At 36.4% G+C, this 21,678-nt stretch overlaps 1 protein-coding gene across 1 annotated transcript in view; it reads left to right on the plus strand.

The window, feature by feature from the left end:
* The window catches only part of CUL3 (cullin 3), a 90,531-nt gene that overhangs the window by 50,156 nt on the left and 18,697 nt on the right, over positions 1-21,678 (plus strand). The window contains exons 4-10 of the mRNA XM_028105120.2: positions 11,265-11,425; positions 12,449-12,563; positions 14,423-14,651; positions 17,558-17,703; positions 18,462-18,638; positions 20,234-20,404; positions 20,991-21,098. Coding sequence (XP_027960921.1) covers positions 11,265-11,425; positions 12,449-12,563; positions 14,423-14,651; positions 17,558-17,703; positions 18,462-18,638; positions 20,234-20,404; positions 20,991-21,098 — 1,107 coding nt within the window. The remainder of the gene's footprint in view (positions 1-11,264; positions 11,426-12,448; positions 12,564-14,422; positions 14,652-17,557; positions 17,704-18,461; positions 18,639-20,233; positions 20,405-20,990; positions 21,099-21,678) is intronic.

The raw sequence follows: 21,678 nt of genomic DNA on the forward strand, positions 1-21,678 counted from the left end.
AGATCATGACCTGAGCCGAAATCAAGAGTCAGACGCTTAACCAACTGAGCTACCCAGGCGCCCCCAGAATTTATGGTAATTTACCCAGAGTTGAGCTAACATTCATTCACCTTTGTGCTTATGAGGATAAATTCATTCATTCAGCAAGTATACAGTGAGTGTATTATTTATCAAGCATTGCTCTGAACAACTGTGATTTCTTTTTCGAAGTTCTTTGATTGGGCAGTTTTATGATGTAGACATCTGTTCGGGCAGATAATCTTGGTTCCCCAAGCGGAATTGAAGAACTGACTTTTTCCGTGGTCCAAGTGTAAGCTATTGAAGCATGTTAGAATAGTTTTCTGGTTTCTTTTCTTATTTTGTTTGAATCTGATAGTAAAATTCTCCTTGAAGAGTGACTTGGTAAGACTTTAGTTTCCTAATTGTCATCAGAAGTTACTTAACACCATCATTCCTGGATAATTAGAAAATCACCAAAAATATTACATGCCTTAGTGTTTATTCTATAGTAGTCTGGCCCTACAGTAATTTGAAAGTCCTCTTCTATTTTTTTTTTTTTGAGATTTTTGTTGATATGTAACATAAATAAAAGTGGAAAAGTCTTTTTTGTACATTTTTTAAACTGTGGGTTTTTATAGGATTTTTGTTTGTTTTTTAGTAATTTGTGGGAGATTTTTATATATCCTGGGTAAAAGTTCCTTGTAGATAAATGTTTTCATTGTTTTTTTTAACTAGGCTCTACGCCTAGCGTGGAGCCCAGTGCGGGGCTTAAACTCGCGATCCAAGATCAAGACCTGAGCTGAGATCAAGAGTCGGATGCTTAACTGACTGAGCAACCCAGGTGCCCCTGTAGATATATTTTATATAGTTTAAGAGATACTGTCTTCCATTCTGGGCTTGCCTTTTCTCTCTTTTCATGGTGTCTCTGAAGAGAAGCTTTAAATTTCAATTAATTACGGTTTTTCAGTCTGCAGTTGTTGAATTAAGTGTTGTATACATATCTGTGTGGTCAGATTTGTTAACCATATTCAAATTGTCCACATCTTTACTAAACATTTTTGTTTGCTTGTCCTGTCAGCTCCCGAGAAATGTTAAAATCTTTAGAATTGATTGTGGATTTGTCTTTTTCCCCTTTTATAAAAGTTAATATATTTTGAGGTTTTTGTTATAAAATGAATATAAATTTAGGGCTATTTGATTTTCCTGTTGAATTGACTCTTATTTGTATGAAATATCCTTCTTTATTTCCTATACTTCTTGCCTTAAAGTCTACTTTGTGTAGTATTACTATATGAGTTTTCTTTTTGTTAGTGTTTGTATGGCATATTTCTCCCCATCCTTTCCTTTCCACTTTTTTGTGTCCTTATCATTTGTAAGCACCATACAGTAATAGGCTTTTTAACCCCATCTGATAATCTTTGTTTTAAGTTGAAGCATATGGCTTATTTATGTTTAGTATAATTATTAATACATTTGGGTTTAAGTTTGCCGTCATACTGGATTTTTTTTTTTTTGTTTGTCTCACCTTTTCTTTATTGTTTTTTCCCAGCTTCCTTGCCTTTATTTAGGAGAAAAGTATGTTTTATTATCCATTTCCCCTTCCTTGTTAGCTGTTACTTATATTTATATATTCTTTTATTATTATTTTAGTAGTTACGTTAGAGATTACAACATAGATCCTTGACTTATAGTTTACCTTATCTATGTGTATATTTTAAACCACTTCCTGGGTGGGAGTATTAGAATACTTTGACTTCCTGGAGTTTTTTCCCCCTTGGCTTTTAGGTATTTGTTCCTGGGTGTTTGTTTTGGTGTGGGGGACAAACCTGCAAATTTTGTCAACATTATATATGAAAAATTGGGGAGACCCTGGATGGTATCTTCCTTCAAAGGAAATGTAATTTTCTTCTGGCAGGCAGGCACTGTATGGGCAAATCATCGTGATCTAGTTGAAGCTGGGTTTTAGGTTCTGTTAAGGTTGGTCTGTTTTGAGTTTGCCTTTATTTCTGGGGCATATTTTTACTCGTCTGGGGTCTAGAAGCCTGAGGTGTTTACCAGTTTGCTTTCCATGTTACTGTGCCTTGAATTCCATCTCTTGTCTCTTTACCACTCTAAGTCTACCAACGGTCTCTGTTCAGCTCTTTAGACTCCCAGTGCTGCTTTGTCTTTGGTGTTTGCTGTCTTGTCAGTGCTTAGGTGGTGTGTCAGTTTTCATCTTGATGAAAATTGCTTGCAGAAGTTCTGGTTCTTCTTTGCATTGCTTTCTTTTCAGACTTTGGCTTCATAAGTCCTAGCTGCTTGATAGCCAGCCTGCCTGTGACTTTCTGTTTAGCCTCTCATTTCCAGTCCTCCAAATAAAACAAATGACCCAAGGGAATGAGTGAGGTTGAATGTTGGTCTCTTTTCAGTGTACTTCCTTGCCTTTTCTCTAGAATCTTGGCCCCACGAGGCCAGGTTGCCTTTGTTGCTCTTTGATGCTTTTAAAAACAGTTGGTGTGTGTTTGCTTAAATTGTTGTAAAATGCACTTAACATACAGTTTATCATCTTAACCAATTTTAAGTGTACAGTTAGGTGATAAGTACATTCATACTGTTGTGCAACCATCACCTCCATCCACCTCCAGAACTTTTCATCTTGTAAAACTCAAACTCTGTACCCATTAAACAGTCACTTCCCATTCCACTCTCCCTTGAGCCCATGGTCACCATTATTGTATTTTCTATTTATATGAACTTGACTATTCCAGATACCTCATATAAATGGAATCACAGAGTATTTGTCCTTTTGTGACTCAGGGTTCATCCATGTTGTAGCATGTGTCAGAATTCCCTTTTTAAGGCCGAATAATAATTCTGTTGTATGTGGGTACCTCATTTTGCTTTTCCATTCATCTGTTAGTGAACACCTGGGTTGTTTCCACCTTTTGACTATTTTGAATAATGTTGCTGTGAACATAGGTATACAGATGTTTCATTAAGACCCTGTTTTCAGTTATTTTGAACATATACCTGGATAGTGGAATTGCTAGATCATAATGGCAGTTCCATTCTTAATTTTTGAGTAACCACTGTGCTGTTTTCCGTAGCAGCGACACCGTTTTGCATTTCCACCAGCAATGCTCAAGAGTTCCAATTTCTTCATACCCTTGCCAGCACTTGTTATTTTCTGTTCTTGTTTTGTTTTGTTTTCTGATAGTAGCTATTTTGTTGGGTTGAGGAGGTGTAGCTTTTTATTTTCATCCAGCTTTTATAGTTGTTCTTGCCAGAGAAGTTGGTCTTGTAAAAGCTATTCTTTCAGTATTTGAAGTGGAAGTAAATGGAATAGCATTTTAAGGTAGGTGTTACTATGAAGATGAGGAAACAGACACAGATGTTAAAGGCATACCTAGTAAATGGCAGAGATAGGATTGAAGTAACCTATCTGGCTCTTAAATCTGAGCTCTTCACCACTGAATTCTATTGCTTCTTTAATATAGGTCTTCCTTTCTAAAGTCTTATAATCTCATTGTTCCAAGATCTTGATTTCTTTTTTTCTTAAGATTTTATTTATTTATTTGAGAGAGGGAGATAACAAGAGAGAGCAAGAGCGGTGGAAGGGGAGCAGGAGAGGGAGAAGCAGACTCCCCGCTGAGCAGGGAGCTCGTCACCGTCATGTGGCTCAATCCCAGGAACCCCGGGATCATGACCTGAGCCAAAGGCAGATGCTTAACTGACTGAACCACCCAGGCGCCCCCAAGATCCTGATTGCTGTTGCTTGATTATTCTTATGGTTAGAATAGGGACTGTTTTCTAGTGTTGATGGGTTTTTTTCCCCTACTGTTAGATTCTTGAATTTTAGAATAGGGAACAGTGCTTTTATTTTAGGATTTGGTGCAATTTACACAGCTTTGGAGAAACATGACCAGGGTTTTGATTTGTCAGATATCCTAGGATACAATTCTTAAAATAAATGAAAGTTATTTTTAAGTAGTATTTCTTACAACTACATTGTTTTAAAAACTTTGACAGCCCGGAGACACAGATTTTGGACCCATTTTACAGTGGTGGAAACTATGGCTTTAGTCATGGATCTAAGTTTTCAAGCCAACTGTGTTCTGTGCTTTTCCATGTACTTTACCCAGTAACATTGTTAAATCCAGAAATGTTAATCTGAGCAGTTTCATCTCTTACTGATGCCCTTTCCACAGTGTAGTCCGGCCCTAGCATTTTGGAAAATACTGGGACAGTTCTTTAAATTTTACTCTAATTATGGATTTTTTTTTTTTTTTTTTTTTACTATGCACTAGAAGCTTTTTGTTACTTTTCCCAATTGTTGGGTTTTTTAATTTTTCTATTTCTATCTTCATAGTGTTAAGCCTCCTTAACTTGTATTTATTTCATGGCTTGAAAGTGAACCTGTTTGAAAACACTTAACAGTTATTACTTGCTGGTAGAAGACTGCCTAGTGATTAAGCTTGGGAAAGCAGGTTCAAACATGTTCTAACAGACAGTAGCTATTTGTTACAGGGTTATTTGCTTTGTGTTTTTGTTTGTTTGTTTGTTTTTTAAATGAGCTAAACTTTTCAGGGTTTATCTCTGGTTTATGAGCAGGACAGATATTTACTATTTGTAAAGATTTTTACCCCTGTTTACATTCTTCATCTCCTTCTATCTTTTTTTAAAACAAAAAAACAAAAAAACCTGTTGATTAAAAAATTTTCTGAACTATTTTTTGCAAGTAAATTAAGTAGTGAGAGTTAATGTTATTTTTTGAGCTTCATGATCATGTTTTTGTTTTATTTTGATTGTTCTATTCCATTTCTGAGTAATGAAGATCTTTCACTCATAAAGTCACTCCTTGACTTTGCACAGGTTTAGCTTTCGTAAGCTCTGTATGTCCACATAGCATGTCTTGATACTTCTAAGAATACTCTCGCATGCTGAGTTTGATCTCATAGTTAAAATGTTTAGCATCTTGGTAAAGAAAGCCATCAGTGAAGGGGGGAAAGGCAGATATTTCCCAAGATGGTGGGAGTAGTAATATCTGTGGCCTTGTAGGGCCAAGCACCTCGTAGACAGATTTCCTCTTGTCTACTGGTAATGTGAAGAGCCCTAGGTCACGAGTAGGCATTTGCTGAAGGAGATTTATGTGGCGATCTGTTGGTTGGGGTCTCCTTTTTTTGTGGCAGAGGAAGAAAGACTCCAATCTCTCTCTACCTCAATTCCTAGAGACCTGCCTGCCCTAGTTGATGTTTTTAAACAGGTGGTACTTTATAATTTCTTATCTAGCTTTTATAGTTGTTCTTGGCAGGGAAGCTAGCCTTACAAAAGTATTCTTTCAAGAGTAGAGGTGGAAATAAGTGGGATAGCATTGTGAGGTAGGGTGTTGGGTTGCAGTTGAAGTCAGATGCAAAAGCAGTCTGGCTTTTCCCCAGGTTTGTGAGAAGAGGGCCAACGAGATGGTCCCATCATTAGTTACTCCTCCTCACCCCTGGGTTCATCGAGCTTTTGAAGATCTTGGCTTGCTTGTTGTAGGTTTGCTTGGCCTAGGAATTAGCAACCCCTGAGAGAGAACCATAAATAGCAGTTGAAAATATAGTTTGTCTCTGTAGCGGTGAAACTCCTGTCCCTTTAGTAAATCTAATGTTTGACTCAGACATTAAGCCTTCAAACATGTTTTTTAGAACATTTTATATTTAAAATGCTGTATTTTGTCTTAAAAAGGCGAATAGAAGCAGACACCAACTTTTTGTCTCTGCTTAGCTTTCTTCAGTAGATAAATGACTAATGTTGGACTCATACAAACTATATTTTGGTCAAAAAGCCTGAGATTAAAATACTGCCTTTTGGTTATTCTTTAATATTTTTTCTCTCTTTTGGGATGATTTCATCTTGTCCTTACTTTGAGGTTGTATTCTTTAGCTAGCTAGAGGTTAACTAGAGGTGGGATTTTAGATCTTTTTAAATTAAATATTCACATAGGAACATATATAAAAGAAAAGTTGTACAGCAATTCAGATAATTAGAACTACGTGAATAATGTATTACATAAATTCAGCCACTTATTTTTTTTAAGATTTTATTTTATTTTTTAAGTAATCTGTACACCCAACATGGGGCTCAAACCTATAACCCCAAGATCAGGAGTTACATGTTCACCAACTGAGCCAGCCAGGCGCCCCCAGCCACTTATTTTTTAACAAAGAGATTCCTGTTGGAATCTATTAGGAAAATGCTCAGGCTGAATTCCTTCTGATACTGCCAGGAAGCACGAAACAGAAGATTCAGCATGTTTATTTAGCAAATATTTTAATATATATCATGTGCAGATCACAAGTTTATTGTGAATGTGTTCATGCATTTCTGCTTAACGTGTACATATAAACACTTGAGTATATATATGCATGTATATCTCTTATTTTGCTTGATGGTAATAAATCATACATATCTACATTTAATATAAATAACTAGTATTACTAGTTTAAATAGCCACACTCAAATTTTGTCGGTTTTTTCTTCATTTATTAGCGCTCTCTTATCTGTAATCAAATTTCAGGGATAACAGATTTTCTTAATATTGTATGTCATTTAATTGCATTCATTATATACACCTTGCAGTCTCAAATTAAAAGACAAAGGTTTAGGTCTTACACTACAACATCTGTAGTTCTTTTGTCTCCAGCAATCTTCATGGACGTGAATGTTCTATGCCCTACTCAGACACTCTAACCACGTGTTTCCATCCTATGTGGCTTCCTTTACTAAAGCATTGTTTCTCCCCATACACAGTATACCTGAACAATTCATCAGTTGAAACTGACCCTTTTTCTGCCTTTTTGTCAGAGGACTTGAGCTAGACAGCATTATCGGCCAAAGGGTTATAGATTCACCCACATTACTGTGCTTAGGCTTGGGAAGAGGGAACCCCAGGCCAGGGAGACTGGTCACATAGAAAGGGAAGAAGTGATAGGGAAGTGTATCTTGGTTCTTCAAATATGTTAATTTTTGATCAGAAAGTTAAGCTTCATAGGAAATCATTTACTGGAGTTTTAGAGATTATCTTTACCATCCCTTTGGGTTGCCCAGGACCAGAGAGGATAAATGACTTACTCAAAGTCACACAGCCAAATTAGTGGTACAGCCAGAGCTCCATTTGAAGAATTCCTAACTCCGCATCTTAGTATTTTTGCATTCAAAAATCTGCTGTAACTGATACGTCCACTTTAGAAAATAGTTTAGCAATTTCCATATGATCCAATGTCCACTTCTAGAAATCTGTCCCAAGAAAAATGAAAACATATATTCACCAAAGGATTGTACCCAAACGTTCATAGCAACATTGCTCATAGCAGACAAAAACTGGACACAGCCCCAAATATCCCATCAGCTGATGAACTAAATGTGGCATATCCATACAGTGGAGTATTATTTGGCACTACAAAGGAATGAAACACTGATAAATGTTAACACCATTAATGAACCTCAGCACCTGTATGCTTGGTGAAAGATCAGACACGAAAGATTAGATAGGATTCAATTATATTAAATGACCAGAAAAGGAAATTTTGTAGAAAGAGAAAGCAGGGGTGCTGGAAGTGGGATTGACTACAAATGGGCTCAGGGAACTTCTGGGGGTGATGGAAATAGTTCTAGAATGGATTGTCGCCATGGTTAGACAACTGTAGAAATGTACTAGACTGAACTGTACTCTTAAAATTAGTGAATTTTATAGCATATAAATTATACTGCAGTAAAGCCAAAAAAGGGGAACATTAAAAAAATTTCACTCTGAAATGCATAATTTGCTCTGAAGGTTACATTTTATGTGCCTTTATTCTGTAATTTTACAGGTAGTGCCCTTTTGCCAAAAACAAATCTTACCTAATTCTTTCAACATCTTTCTTAATTAAGAACATTTGGTTTCTTAAGAAAGAGGTTAAACTTGCTAATGTCATATATACGTCATATATGATAGGTATCTGACCCCCACACACCCTACAAGTCCCATAGGCATGTAGTAGAGTTGGAACTTGCAGTGTTGCCAGAATTACCAATATTTTCTATTCTGTGAAAACAGCCTGATGCAGAATTCTCTCACTGCTGTTTCACTACTTTCAGTATCTCTTCTGTATTTTGCTCTTACCAGTTGTGCTTTGTGTTTACTGAGTCACTTGTATTTATTTTCAAGCCTGTTTATGCCAGTTGTACTTGTTATTAATACATAACTTAATATCCTGTAAATCAATAAAATGGTGTTAAAAACGATTGAATTTGTTCTTTGGTAAACAAGATTGAATGTTTTAGAAAGACTTGACAAAGGCAAATCACTAAATATTGATTCAAATTAGGTGTAGGTAATTTAAAAGAATGGAGCAGGGATTGTAAAAATCTAGAAGGACTTTTTTACATTCAGTTTGCTTCACAAATGTCTCTAGTCTTCATTCTCCATCCTAATGAAACAAAGTAGAAAGGTTTCTTTATTAGGTGGGAGTGTATGTAAGAAAGAGAATGCTGAACCCCGGTCACAGGATTCATGTTCAAAGACAAAAGTCTTGATATCTCAGCGAACATGTATTAATGTTCTAAATTAAAATTAAGATGCAAATATGTGTGTACATTTGTTTCTCTCTTTTACCACCTATGTTTAATTAAGCAGCCAGTTACTGGTTTTGATCACTTAGGGTGAGAGTGATACTGTATATGGTACTATTCAAAACTGTAAACATCAAATTTATGAATAATTTATGCAACACAGTAATTATTTTTATAATAAAAAAGATTATTGGTGCTTTTTACATTTTTAGATTCATGCCAGCTTTTATTGAATGCATCTTGTTTCATGCTGAAAAGTAAGGCAGAGGCTCCTCAGTCGGTTGAGCATCTACTCTTGGTTTCGGCTCAGGTAGTGATCTCAGGGTCATGAGATCAAGCTCTGTTGGGCCGCATGCTCAGTGGGGAGTCTGCTTAAGATTCTCTCTCTCTCCTCTGCATCTTCTGTCTGTCGTGTCCCTTCCCCCGGTCAGGGGAGACACAGAATTTAGATCTTGAGGTGAACGTGTGAAGCTTAAGAATTTACTGAAGAGAGAACAGCAAATGGGGGATGACCCCAGTGCTGCTGGAGGGGCCAGGGATGGGTCCTGGAATGGGAGGCTGCAACAGCTTCCTCACTGGCTTTGGCAGCCTGTGCTTGGGCCTGGGGCTGAGTCCAGGGCCGTGGAGCTTTCAGAGGCAAGGCCCAGACAAGGAGTGGATCCCCATCACCAAGCTGGGCTGCCAAATCAGTGCCATGGAGATCAAGTCCCTAGACGAAATCTGTCTTCTCCCTGCCCATCAAGGAATAGGAGATTATTGACTTTTCTCCTAGGGGCATCATGCTCTCTGGGATGAGGTTTTGAAGGTAATGCCTGTGCAAAAGCAGCCCTGTGCTGGCCAGCGGACCAGGTTCAAGGCATTTGCTGCCATCGGACATTGCAACGGATACGTTGGTCTGGGTATTAAGTGCTACAAGGAGATAGCCACTGCTCTCCAGGGTCCATCACCCTGGCCCAAGCTTTCCAGCATCCCCCTGTGGCAAGGCTGCTGGCGGAACAAGATCAACAAGCCCCACGCTGTCCCATGCAAGCTGACCGGCCACTGTGGCTCTGTGCTGGGGCGCCTCATCCCTGCCCCCGGAGGCACTGGCATTGTCTCAGCCCCTGTGCTCAAGAAGCTACTAATGGTGGCTGGTATTGCCAACTGCTCCCCCTCAGCAAAGGGCTGCACTGCCACCCAGCTTCGCCTAGGCCACTTTTGATGCCATTTCCCAGACCTACAGCTCTCACCCCCAACCTCTGGAAAGACTGTGTTTAGGAGCTCACCGATATCTTGTAAAGACCCACACCAGAGTCTCCGTGCAGAGGACCCAGGCTCCAGATGTGGCCACCACATAGTTTTATACAAAGGAAAAAAAGTGAAAGCCTATTTAGAAAAAAAAAAAATGTACCAGAGAAATCATCTGTGAAAATTTTGAACCTACTGAAGTTGATGCACAATTTTAAAAATGTGAGCTTGTGCCAAGATGATATAGAATGTAGAAACATGAGCAGCGAAGATACTAATCAAAGAGCGGCTTTCCTTATAGCCATCAGGGGTGTGCCCTAGAGGAGCTGAATGGAGGAAGGTTGCAGGAGTGACGTCACATGAAGAGAATGCTACTTGTTGAGAATTTAGTCAGCAGTTGTTGGTCGGTGCCATTTCAGTTGCATCACTGATATGGCTGAGCTTCTGTTTATGTTCACCTGGTGGCTTTGCTTGGTGTTGCCTGTAATGACAGTGTTCTTACAAAAGTTCCAGGATCACAGTGTGCAGTGGTTCTTAACTGGTTTTGGATCATAAATGCCTTTAAGAATCTAGTGAAAGCTATGGGCTCTGTTTCCATAGTACTTACGTACCAGCAAACACACAATAATTTCATAATTTTTGGAAGTTCAGAGACCCATCAAGGCCCAGAGAGATCCTGGTTAAGAACAGAAACGAATTCTGTTGCTAATCCTTTTGTGAATTAAAAACTTAGTAGTTTTATTCCATTGTATTTTGGTGTAAATGTGGATTTTTCAAATGCACAAAATAGGACTTGTATAGCCAGTAATTCTGGAATTTATGTGCTCTGTAAAGTGAGACACACCTGTAATCAAGATGGCAAGAACTTGAAAATAAGATGACTACAAGTAATCTGTTTGAAATGACAATAACTAGAGGTGTTTTAATTATGTAATGCTTAATGCTGCTGTATTATAGGCATTAGAGCCTTTTAATATTTACCAGTAAGCAATCAGCTTAAGTTACGTGGATCTGTATTTCATTCGGCTCTTAATTTTACTTCAAAGAATATGATCTTTACAGCATTTAAGAAAGTAAGAACCATGTTCAGGCATGGTATGGCTCTGGAAAGAAAGAAAGATGTCTCTACCTTGCCCTCTACCTTTCTCCTCTGCTTTCTGCTCACCTGCTTTTTCCTGGGCATGATGCTTGCTTCCCTCCCCCCCCCCCTTTTTTTTCCTTCAGGTTAAACGGGTGACCACCTATAGCCAATTGTTTGTAAATTGTACAGTCTGTAAAGACTAACTTTTATATAATTTGGGAGGTGCTAGAAAATTCCATGGGGCTTAAAATAGTTCGAAGTGTTTCTCACCTGAAAAATTAGCTGCTTCTAGAATTTCATTTCCTGTATTATTGTAGCTCATAATGGTTATTTTTATGTTTGCAGGAGTTGTGCTCATGTTTATGTGATTTTGTTTTCATTGCAGGACCGTGTATATGTACAACAAAATAATGTGGAGAATGTCTACAATTTGGGATTAATTATTTTTCGAGATCAAGTTGTACGTTATGGGTGTATTAGGGATCATCTACGACAAACGCTATTGGACATGATTGCGAGAGAGCGGAAAGGAGAAGTTGTAGATCGGTATAATCATCTTTTTATATTGCAGTGTTTGGTTTTTTTTTAGTGGTTATATCTTGAGAACCGATTTTCTGTCCTAAGTCTTACTACAATAAATAAAAGTTTTATTGTCCAGAACATTATGAAAATCCTCAAAAATCTTTTCACAATTAACAAAGTTACCAGATTCTAACTTAAAAGCACACATCTCGTGTTAGAAGAGACCCTCCTGAGCTTTTATTTAATACGCTTTTAAAAAATAAATCAGCCATTAGTCTTCCCTTGGTTTTTCATGTATTTTTTTATGCTGGCATTTTGTTCTTTTTGGCTGTGTGATAACATTTTTTGTTCTCTTTGTCTTTTTCTTTAAAAAGAAAGCTCTGGGTAAGCCTTCATTCTTAACACATTTGAAGAAAAGTGTGAAGCATAATGTACGATGACTAAGAACTCCTGTGCCCCTTCTGTTAGGTCACGTTGCCTCCCCTTCTTACGTGGCTGCAGTACTGTTTTTGTGACACTGCAGTTAGAGCAGCTTGAAGCGTGGAAGACCGCTTTTTCTTTGTGTTTGTACTCAGAGCAGCTATTAGAGGAAGACTTGTAAAGTTCTTTTTATTTCAGCTTTGGTGCCTGGGCAGGGTTGCCCCAAAGTGATTGGATTAAAAAAAAAATTAAAATGCCTCAGAGTAGCTGTGTGTTGTACCCATGTCAAGCAATATAGCCTCCCTCTCTCCTTACTGCTTTCTGATAAATCGTCCTTTTATAGTATGAGTTTTTAACTACACAAATATTTAGACATTTTAAGTGTATTTTCTTTCAAATTTTAAAGTTCAGACAGTCTGAGAACTTGAGATAAATAGGTATATAGTCAAGATATGCTTTCCGATTAAAATTACTCTAAATCCTTATGTTATAAATGAGTTGTTTATGGGAGCTGGGTCACTTTTTAAAAAAAAAGTTCTTGAAGTCTTTCTAGCTACCTCTATTGCATTTTTTTACATGAATCTTTAATATAACATGCTTATCAAGTGGTTTAACTTCTTTTGACAGAGGCGCAATAAGAAATGCTTGCCAGATGTTAATGATTTTAGGTCTCGAAGGACGATCCGTCTATGAAGAAGATTTTGAGGCTCCTTTTTTGGAAATGTCTGCAGAATTTTTTCAGGTAATCAGTGAAGATGTAAATAAATGCTCTTTTAAGATATTAATCAAAGTTTGATTTGAACGTTTGGCCTTTTTCTACTGAGGCCCTTTGGGAAGGAGAGTACAAGAATACCCTTCAGACACCTACTCCCCATGCTCACATTCCAGGGAAGGAACCCATTGAAAAAAATTGAAGAGTTTGGACTTGCACACATGATTTTTTAAATTACGTGTTCTAAAACATACAAACTTAGAAATAACCTTAATGTTTTCTTATATTTACATGTTACAGATTATTTACCATAAATTCAGAGGCAATGCATCACTAATAAAGTCTCACTATTCAGGCTTTTGGTAAATACTGGGTTACTAGTGAAATAAATATAGAAATATGCATGATCTCATGGTGCATATATATATGGTTTTTTTTTTTAAAGACTATTGATGAGGAAGTTAGAGGTCAATAAGTATAATTGATACAATTTTGCAGCAGTATAATGACCCAGAACCAACTAAATTGCTGAAACTGAAGTTAAACTAGTACTAATTTGTAATGGAATTACAAAATGTAAGAGTATTAATAAGATCATAATAACCAGGCATCCTCCTGAAAACCTCAATTATAGTAGGAGCTTTGTAGTGTTAAAACAGACTTAGCTGAGTACTAAAAGTTTTTACTCCAATAATAAGCTTTTAAAAAAATGAATACAAAGTTACAATTCTTAATAGTTCAGTAGGTCATTCATAAGAGCCACTGGATGTATATAAAGATGGAACTCGGGTTTTGGTGTCATTTACACATTAAGAAACAAAGAATGGACTTGCTGCCCCCCCTTTTTTTAAAATTAGTTTGTAGCCCATCAGGAAGACCTTTGTGGCCTGCACTGGTGAGCCCCTGGACCATGCTTCATGAACTATTAATTTTATAATGTAGGAGGCAGGCTGTATTTTCCAATAATGCAGCAACTAATGCTGGGTATATTTGACAATATTTTTGACTTCTACATTCGTTTTAATTTCCTTCATTACATTGTAGACATACAATAGAAGATTAATTGTCAAGATTCCAAAATGTGCTGCAGTGATACGTGTATGCATGTGCATATATACATAATACATACTGTTTTTAACAGTGAGTGGAGACATGGTCTCAGTTTTGTTTGGTGTGTTAATGTCTGTTCTTAGAAACTTTATTATTTTCAAGGATTAAAACTACTTTTTGTTAAGAAAGTGGGAAGTGTTATTAAATTTTATACATAGTGTATATCAGCATGTCTTCTGTTTTGTAAATCTTTTATGTATTCGTTAATCCTGCTATCAAATAGGTTAAAATCATTTGGATTAACATTTATAATTTAGTGGAACTTCTGTAAGGCTGGTGATAGCAGACAAGATTAAGAGTTATTTAAAAACTCTGTTTCTCAAACTTCAGTGTGCACACACATACTCCTTTGAGATTGGGAGTGGGGTGGCAGTTGGACTTTAGTAACTAGCAGTATGTCAGCAAAACTATGATAAACATGTTGAACCTTTCTAGGCATAATTATACATTAAAACAAATCAGAAAAGAATTTTCCACTCTGACTTGGGGTCAGATACTTCATTCTGTACTTTTGACCTTTACTGGCACGTGCTTGCTTTTTCTGCTATTTGAAGTACATTGTCAAAGTTTGAAAAACACTGCTTTTGTATTGATTTCTCTTATGTGATCAGTGCTTTAAAGGGTATAATTCAGACTATGTAGATTTGTATGATAAGCTAAAAATGTTAATAGTGCTTATGACAATTTAGTTTGGCTTAATGATAAATGTTATAGAAACACAAAGTTAAAAGGAGAAACACATTTTCCTTCTATGTTTAAAAAAAATCATGTTTTTGCAGATGGAAAGCCAGAAATTTTTAGCAGAAAACAGTGCTTCAGTATATATAAAGAAAGTAGAAGCTAGAATTAATGAAGAAATAGAACGGGTGATGCACTGCCTTGACAAATCAACTGAAGAGCCAATAGTAAAGGTGGTCGAGAGGGAGCTCATTTCCAAACACATGAAAACCATAGTAGAAATGGAAAATTCTGGGCTAGTACATATGTTGAAAAATGGAAAGACAGAAGGTAAGTGTCAGCAATTCAAATATAATTAAATCTTTATAATTCTGCCAGGTTCTTAGTAATTTTTTTTTTTATTTTCCTGTACTTAGATTATGAATGTCAGTCTTAAAGTTGTGTGTGTCATTAATTTATTAACTTATTACTTTGATAGGATTTAAGAGTAAAGCTTTACACTTTATTAATGAGGATTTTTGGTGTTGTTTCTTGTTAATTGAATGGCTCTTTTTTACTATCTTTCATTTTAGTCTCCTTTTTGTGTTTTTCTTAGCCCAGAAGTCCTAATATTCCTGTCCTTTTTGTAGACAAGAGAGTTGAACTCTCCATTGCCACATACTCTCTTTGTGTTTTTTTTTGTGGTTCTTCTAAAATGTTACATTCCAATCATAAAATTTCTGTAGGCTTTCCTTTGGGAGTTAGTTGTGATAAGGGGCCTGAAAATGTAAAAATAGTGTCTTTCATGTGACATTTCAGATAAATTAAGTAGATTGGTTTTGGGAACTCTGAAGTTAACAGACTTCAGAGAAAGGAGAATTGCTTTATAAAAGTAAAAGTACACAGTTTTGAGATAACTGTAGCATTTATTCTTGTTGACTACTTACCCTTTTTTTCCCTGAAAACAATATTTTGTGATTTCCCTATGAGAAATTATAAATAAAAGAGTAATAATCATGTTGTCCTTGTTTTTAATTTCTGAAGTTTTACTTTAAAATTATGACTTTAGAAATCACTGGTATGCTATTAAAAAAAATAAACATGGTACTCTTGCTGTTTTCCTGCTTCTTAGATGATGTCTTAGCAGTATTTTGCTACTTTTTTTTTTTTTTAAGATTTTCATTTATTTATTTATTTGACAGAAAGACAATGAGAGAGAGCATAAGCAGGGGGAGTAAGAGAGGGAGAAGCAGGCCTCCCGCTGAGCAGGGAACGCAGTGCAGGGCTCAGTCCCAGGACTCTGGGATCATGACCTGAGCCGAAGGCAGACGCTTAACGACTGAACCACCCAGGCACCCTGCTACTTACTTCTTATAAAAGAAACACATGTTGACTGTTTAAGTTAGGAGCTTGGCAGGGAATGGAAAACAATTTTTAACTGAACAATTTAAAGGAGAGGAGGGATGTAAGAGGAGAGAAAAGTAAGATGGTAGGAAAGGAGGTGGTTTTCTATGCTTCCTCCAGTGTAGTCCTTGTGTTTTGAAATGCTTACATTTCTTCCTGAAAGTTATATGTAAATTTGTAATTTTCATTAAACCAGAGAAAGTTAACTTTTTTTTTTTAGACCCTTCTTGGGATGCCTGGGTGGCTCCGTCAGTTAAGCACCTGACTCTTGATTTTGGCTAAGGTCATGATCTCAGGGTCCTGGGATCAAGCCCCACGATGGGCTCCACACTCAGTGTGGAGTCTGCTTGAGATTCTCTCCCTCTGCCCCTCACCCCACTCATGCTCATGCTCTTTCTCTCTCTCAAAGTAAATAAAATCTTTTAAGAAATTTTTTTTTTAGTTATAATTTATGCCAAATGTGAGAAACTATAAGATTTGCTGTATGTAGTTTAGTTTGGACATGTATTATTGCGGAAAACTTACTTTTAATACAATTTGATTTTGAAAGTCACTGAAACAGTTTCAAATTTTAGAAGCCCTTTTTGTAAAACTTGCTTCTAAGTATTTTTTAAATATACAACTTTAGTTTTAGGATCTAAATAGCTGTTAAAATGAAGACCTGGGTAGGTAAATTATAGCCTGTCTGCCAAATGTGGCCCATCAACAGTTTGGTTAGGGGGGAAAAAAAGTCAAAAGAAGAGTAATAATTCATTGCATATGAAAATTACATAAATTTTTAGATGTCAGTGTCCTTAAATAAACTTTTATGGGAACACAGTCATGCCCATTCATTTCTTTGTTACCTGTGGCTTCTTTCTTGTTACAGGGGCAAAACTGAAGTAGTTGCAACAGAGACCATATGGCCCACAGTTCTATAAAATATTTACTCTGTAGCACTTTATAGAAAAAAATTTCCTAGCCCCAAATCTAGAAACTGCTATTCTAACTCCATTTTCAAAAGTTTTCCGATTATAAAGCTTTTGTATATCATTGTACAGTTTTGACACAGTCTCCGTAAGTTCTTATTTCAAAGAAACACCAGACTCGTGGGAAAGCAGTATTTTACCTCCACATTTTAATCTAGTGAAAAATGATATAAAAAAATGGACAGAATCCAGAATTATTCTAAGAATAATATAGTGAGATAAACCAATTTTAAAATATAGGTATTGGCCTAGGACATCACCTAAGAAATATTAGGGATTGCTCTGAGGAAAATACCAAGGAATAGAAATATACGTTAAAAGTTTCATATAAACTTTGTCATGGTGTGTAATGAAATTCTAGTATATATTATTTCATTTATTGTCATGTTGTTTGAACTTTGAGATAGACGTACCCAAAAATATCTAAGATTTTTAATTGGTTTTTATATTTCTTCCCTTATTCTGTTGACTACTAATTACACAGTAAATAAGTTATTCTTTTGATAGACATGTGTAGTATTACTGGGCTCTGGATTAGAATTGTGTGAGAACTCAAAGCTACAATTTTCTTTTTTTTATGGCTTTTTTGTTATGCTGTATGGGTATCTTCCATGTAAACTAAAATGTACTGAGACATTTCATTGACGCTCTCAGAGCATCTTACCTGAAAGCTTTCATAAGTTGCAATAATAACCATTAACTAGCCTAATTTTTTTCCTTTTCTCTATTTTGCTGGGTGTTTTTTCCATAAATTTTTCACATGATCAGCAAGTGGTAGGTGATGGAAAAATAAGCTTCTTTAAGTTCACATAACAGAATAAACAGATTCACATTTTTTTCCTTAATCCTTAATGTAGTTGATTTGTATGTTCTTTCTGATTGCAGACCTTGCTTGCATGTACAAGTTATTTAGTCGTGTGCCAAATGGCTTGAAAACAATGTGTGAGTGTATGAGTTCCTATTTGAGGGAACAAGGTAAAGCCCTTGTTTCTGAGGAAGGAGAAGGAAAGAATCCTGTTGACTATATCCAGGTAAGCGAATACAGAAGATTCTCTTTACGTTTGTGATAAAATAATTTTGACACATGCTAATAAAAAGTTCACTTTTACTGAGCTGCATGTATTTTGTATTTTTTACTTTAATTTTCCCAATAGAAAAATAATATGTATAATTATCCTAAATATTTTAGAATTTTGTGAAGTATGTATCTTTGTATCAGGGAACCAAACTAAGCTGCTGCTTTTCATTTGTTAACTTGTTTGATGAAGACCTTATTTAAATGATTTAAAGAGTGAAAATAGCTACTTTTTTCTATGCTTTAGTGTTCATGTACTTTGGGGTATTAGAAAAAAATAACTGTTTCCAGTTAAATACCTTTTGTTCAAAAATGTTGTGCTTTAAAGCAATACTATGAATAAATGATGCTCCCAAGTTTTTCATGTTTCAGTATACGTAATCGCTTTTTTGGTGCCTCTTTAAAGCTGATTTTCTTGGGCTTTACCCAGTCAAGAGAGAGAAGACTGTGGAGAAATAGTGCAGTGGTTCTTTAGTTCATCTTCAATAGAGTAATAATACAAATGGAAAATAGACTACTTTCCTCATTGCTGACATGTTTAATATGGGCTTAGATAAAGTCTTGAAAATAATAATACAGAACCTATAAGTTTAACACCGAATGCACCCATTTATTACCAGCAAAGTTAAGATAAACATACCTGATTGTAAGTGTATTGTTTATAGAAAAAAATTATTATAATGTATCCTGAATTTCTTTGTTTCTATTTGGAAGGGCTTATTGGATCTGAAGAGTAGGTTTGATCGCTTCCTCCAGGAATCGTTCAATAATGACCGGCTCTTTAAACAAACTATTGCGGGTGACTTTGAGTATTTTCTCAACCTCAACTCCAGGTCCCCTGAATACCTCTCATTATTTATTGATGATAAGCTGAAGAAGGGAGTCAAAGGGGTAAGTATTAAAGCATTTGGGAACACATTATGTTTTATTTGTAGATTTAAAACTATATAAAATTAGGAAATACAAAAATAGGAAATTTTGTAGATATGAAATTAAGTCTGTTCCTTTGCTGTGCTTTAAATGTGTGCTGTGTTGTTTGAAAAGGATTGTTTACGGTATCTGAAATGCTACTTTGACATTTCACTTAATGTATAATTTACATCAGAACCAAACAACTACACAGCCACAATTGTTCAACAGTCTTTATGGATTTGATACGCTATAGAGATAATAGGGAACTAGAAAACAAATACCATAGCATGCAATGTTGCTTGCTGTCATCTGGTTCTGGGAGTTACATATCAAACAGTAATACTTGGATGCCAAGATTGTGAAAAGAGTAGATTAGAATTGCTATCAGAAAGTAGTTTGAAAGCCTTTATTATATATCTGGGATCTTGGAGTTTACTACAGTGTAGAAAATCAGATTAAGCATATTGTGATCACATATACATTGGTCTTTTTAACTTCATCTTAGAATTTGTGAAAGAAAAGGGAAAAGCAGCAAATGGCCACAGATTTTCCAGCCAGCTATAACAACGAAGAAAGAGGAAGATCACGATAGGAAAGACAACATCCATTTGGTCTTCGTATTTTTTAAATATATGCTAAATAAAATCTGCTACAGTATCATCTTGCCCTTATTTAAAAGATAAGGACAGGGGCCTTTTTAGTGTTTGAATTATATAACCAGTTAGTACTCTTCTGTTTGCACAATGTAGATTTTGAATGAGCTGATAGAAAATATCTGTCTTTTGCCTATGTAAGTTTCTGCCTAAATGCTATGGAAAAGCATTGTAAGATTCTTTTTTGTGATTAAAATTTCATTTCAGGGGCACCGGGGTGGCTCAGTCAGTTAAGCCTCTGCCTTCGACTCAGGTCATGATTCCAGGGTCCTGGGATCGAGCCCTACATTGGGCTCCCTGCTCAGCAGAGTCTGCTTCTCCCTCTGCCCCTCACACCCACCCCCCCCTCATCCCAGCTCGTGCTCTCTCACTTGCTCGGTGGTCTCAAATAAATAAAATCTTAAAAAAAAAAAAAAAAAAAAGAATTTCATTTCATTTGTTCTCAGTCATCCTTTAATCCAGCCATTATCCCCTCATTTGCTCCATGCAGTGGTAGCCCTCTAGGGAAGGGAATTCCAGTCCTTGATCCATGCTGCACTAGATGAGGATGTAAAAGAGTGGTGCTACTCTGAAGTAGGAGGCACATTCTCAAACTGGGTCCCTCCTGACAACATCTCTCAACCAGACTATTTATGTTTGTTGTCCCAAGTCTTGTTTTTGATTTTAGAGAGGTGGGGCTAGGGGAGGGGCAGGAGGAGAGTGAGAATCCCAAGCAGGCTCAAACCCAGCACAGAGCCCATATAGGGCTCAAGCTCACCACTCTGAGATCATGACCTGAGCTGAAATCAAGAGTCATGTGATCAACCCACTGAGCCATCCAGGCACCCCCGTCTTGTTTGTAAACTGCAGATGAACTGTGGTGATATTTTTGTAGAACTAAAGTTTTATAATTATTAAATTGTCTTTTCATTGATTTTGCAGCTAACAGAACAAGAAGTAGAAACAATATTGGATAAGGCAATGGTCCTTTTTAGGTTTATGCAAGAAAAAGATGTATTTGAACGTTATTATAAACAACACTTGGCAAGAAGACTTCTCACAAATAAAAGTGTTTCTGATGACTCTGAAAAAAATATGATATCTAAGTTAAAGGTAAGGTGTATATAAGCTGGAATGATGCGCCCCTACTAATGTTTATCACATGGTTGAACACCACAACATGTGATGAGAAAATATTTAATTGATTTAAAATGCTTATTTCTATAAGTTAATAAAGCTGGATTGTTTGAGCGGGTTACACTTAGATTTGTTTATGTTCTGGGACATTCAGAGTTTGGAATTTCTCTTGCTGTGGCAGGATACATTCATGGAGATCTGGGGGAGGATTAGTGCAAGGGGAATAGGAAAGGGAGTGTTACCATTGAGTTTCATTTCACAAAGTGTGGGCCATGGACCACCTGTACTGGTATCACCTGAGCTGCCTATTAAACACGTAGTGTTGGTCCATACCTTTAATGAGGTGTATTGGGATCTCCAAAAGAGTCTGTGAACCTGCATTTTAAAATAAAATCCATGGGTTACTCTTAAACACACTGAAGTTTGGTAGCCACAGGCATAGAGCAGCTATTGGAAAGATGGAGAAAGGATGTCAGTTACGTGGAAGAGTTTATTTCTTTGTATATTTGCTCATAGAAAAATCCATTGTTTATTTGTGTATGTTTGCGGTTTTCTTCCACAGACTGAATGCGGATGTCAGTTCACATCAAAACTGGAAGGAATGTTTAGGGATATGAGCATCTCAAACACAACTATGGATGAATTCAGGCAGCATCTACAGGCAACTGGGGTAAGATTCTCCATTAATTTCTCCTTAGGTGTGTGTGTCTATGTGAAGTCTTTTGTAATGGGCACTTTTCATCCATGTTAAACTGAACTGGTGTCATTTCTTTAAATGGTATTAGTGGCAACATTTGTATTGTCTTGTGTGTACTTTAAAAATTATTCTCCCCCATATTAGCCCCTTTTTTAACTATTAATGTTAAAATATTTTTTCCTTATTCTCCCAAAACTTAGTTTATCCTCTCCGCTTGAGGGAATGTGCTGAAAACTTAATAGATAGAGTGATTCCACTGTTATAACCATTATAGATTGTGGAAAGAAGACAGGGCTTGGGCAAGCTTGCTGAGTTTAGTACTCTTCCTCTCACTTTATCCCCCAGGATTGTGTGATCTTTAGAATCATTACCTGACCTTCCTGTTTATACTTCAATATTCTCATCTGTAAAATCAGCATAAAGGGGTCTGACGTTTTTTACGTCATATGTGTTATAAGTATGGTTTTGTGCTGTGACTCCCAGAAGGCAGTAAAGCTGCAGCTTACATGGCTTTGGAGTCTGATGGGTTTTTGTGAGGATTTAATGAAGTTCA

The sequence above is a fragment of the Eumetopias jubatus genome, unplaced genomic scaffold (genome assembly GCF_037043125.1).
Source record: "Eumetopias jubatus isolate StellerSeaLion01/CBP00866 unplaced genomic scaffold, mEumJub1_p1.0 scaffold_3, whole genome shotgun sequence".
NCBI classification, from domain to species: Eukaryota; Metazoa; Chordata; class Mammalia; order Carnivora; family Otariidae; genus Eumetopias; species Eumetopias jubatus.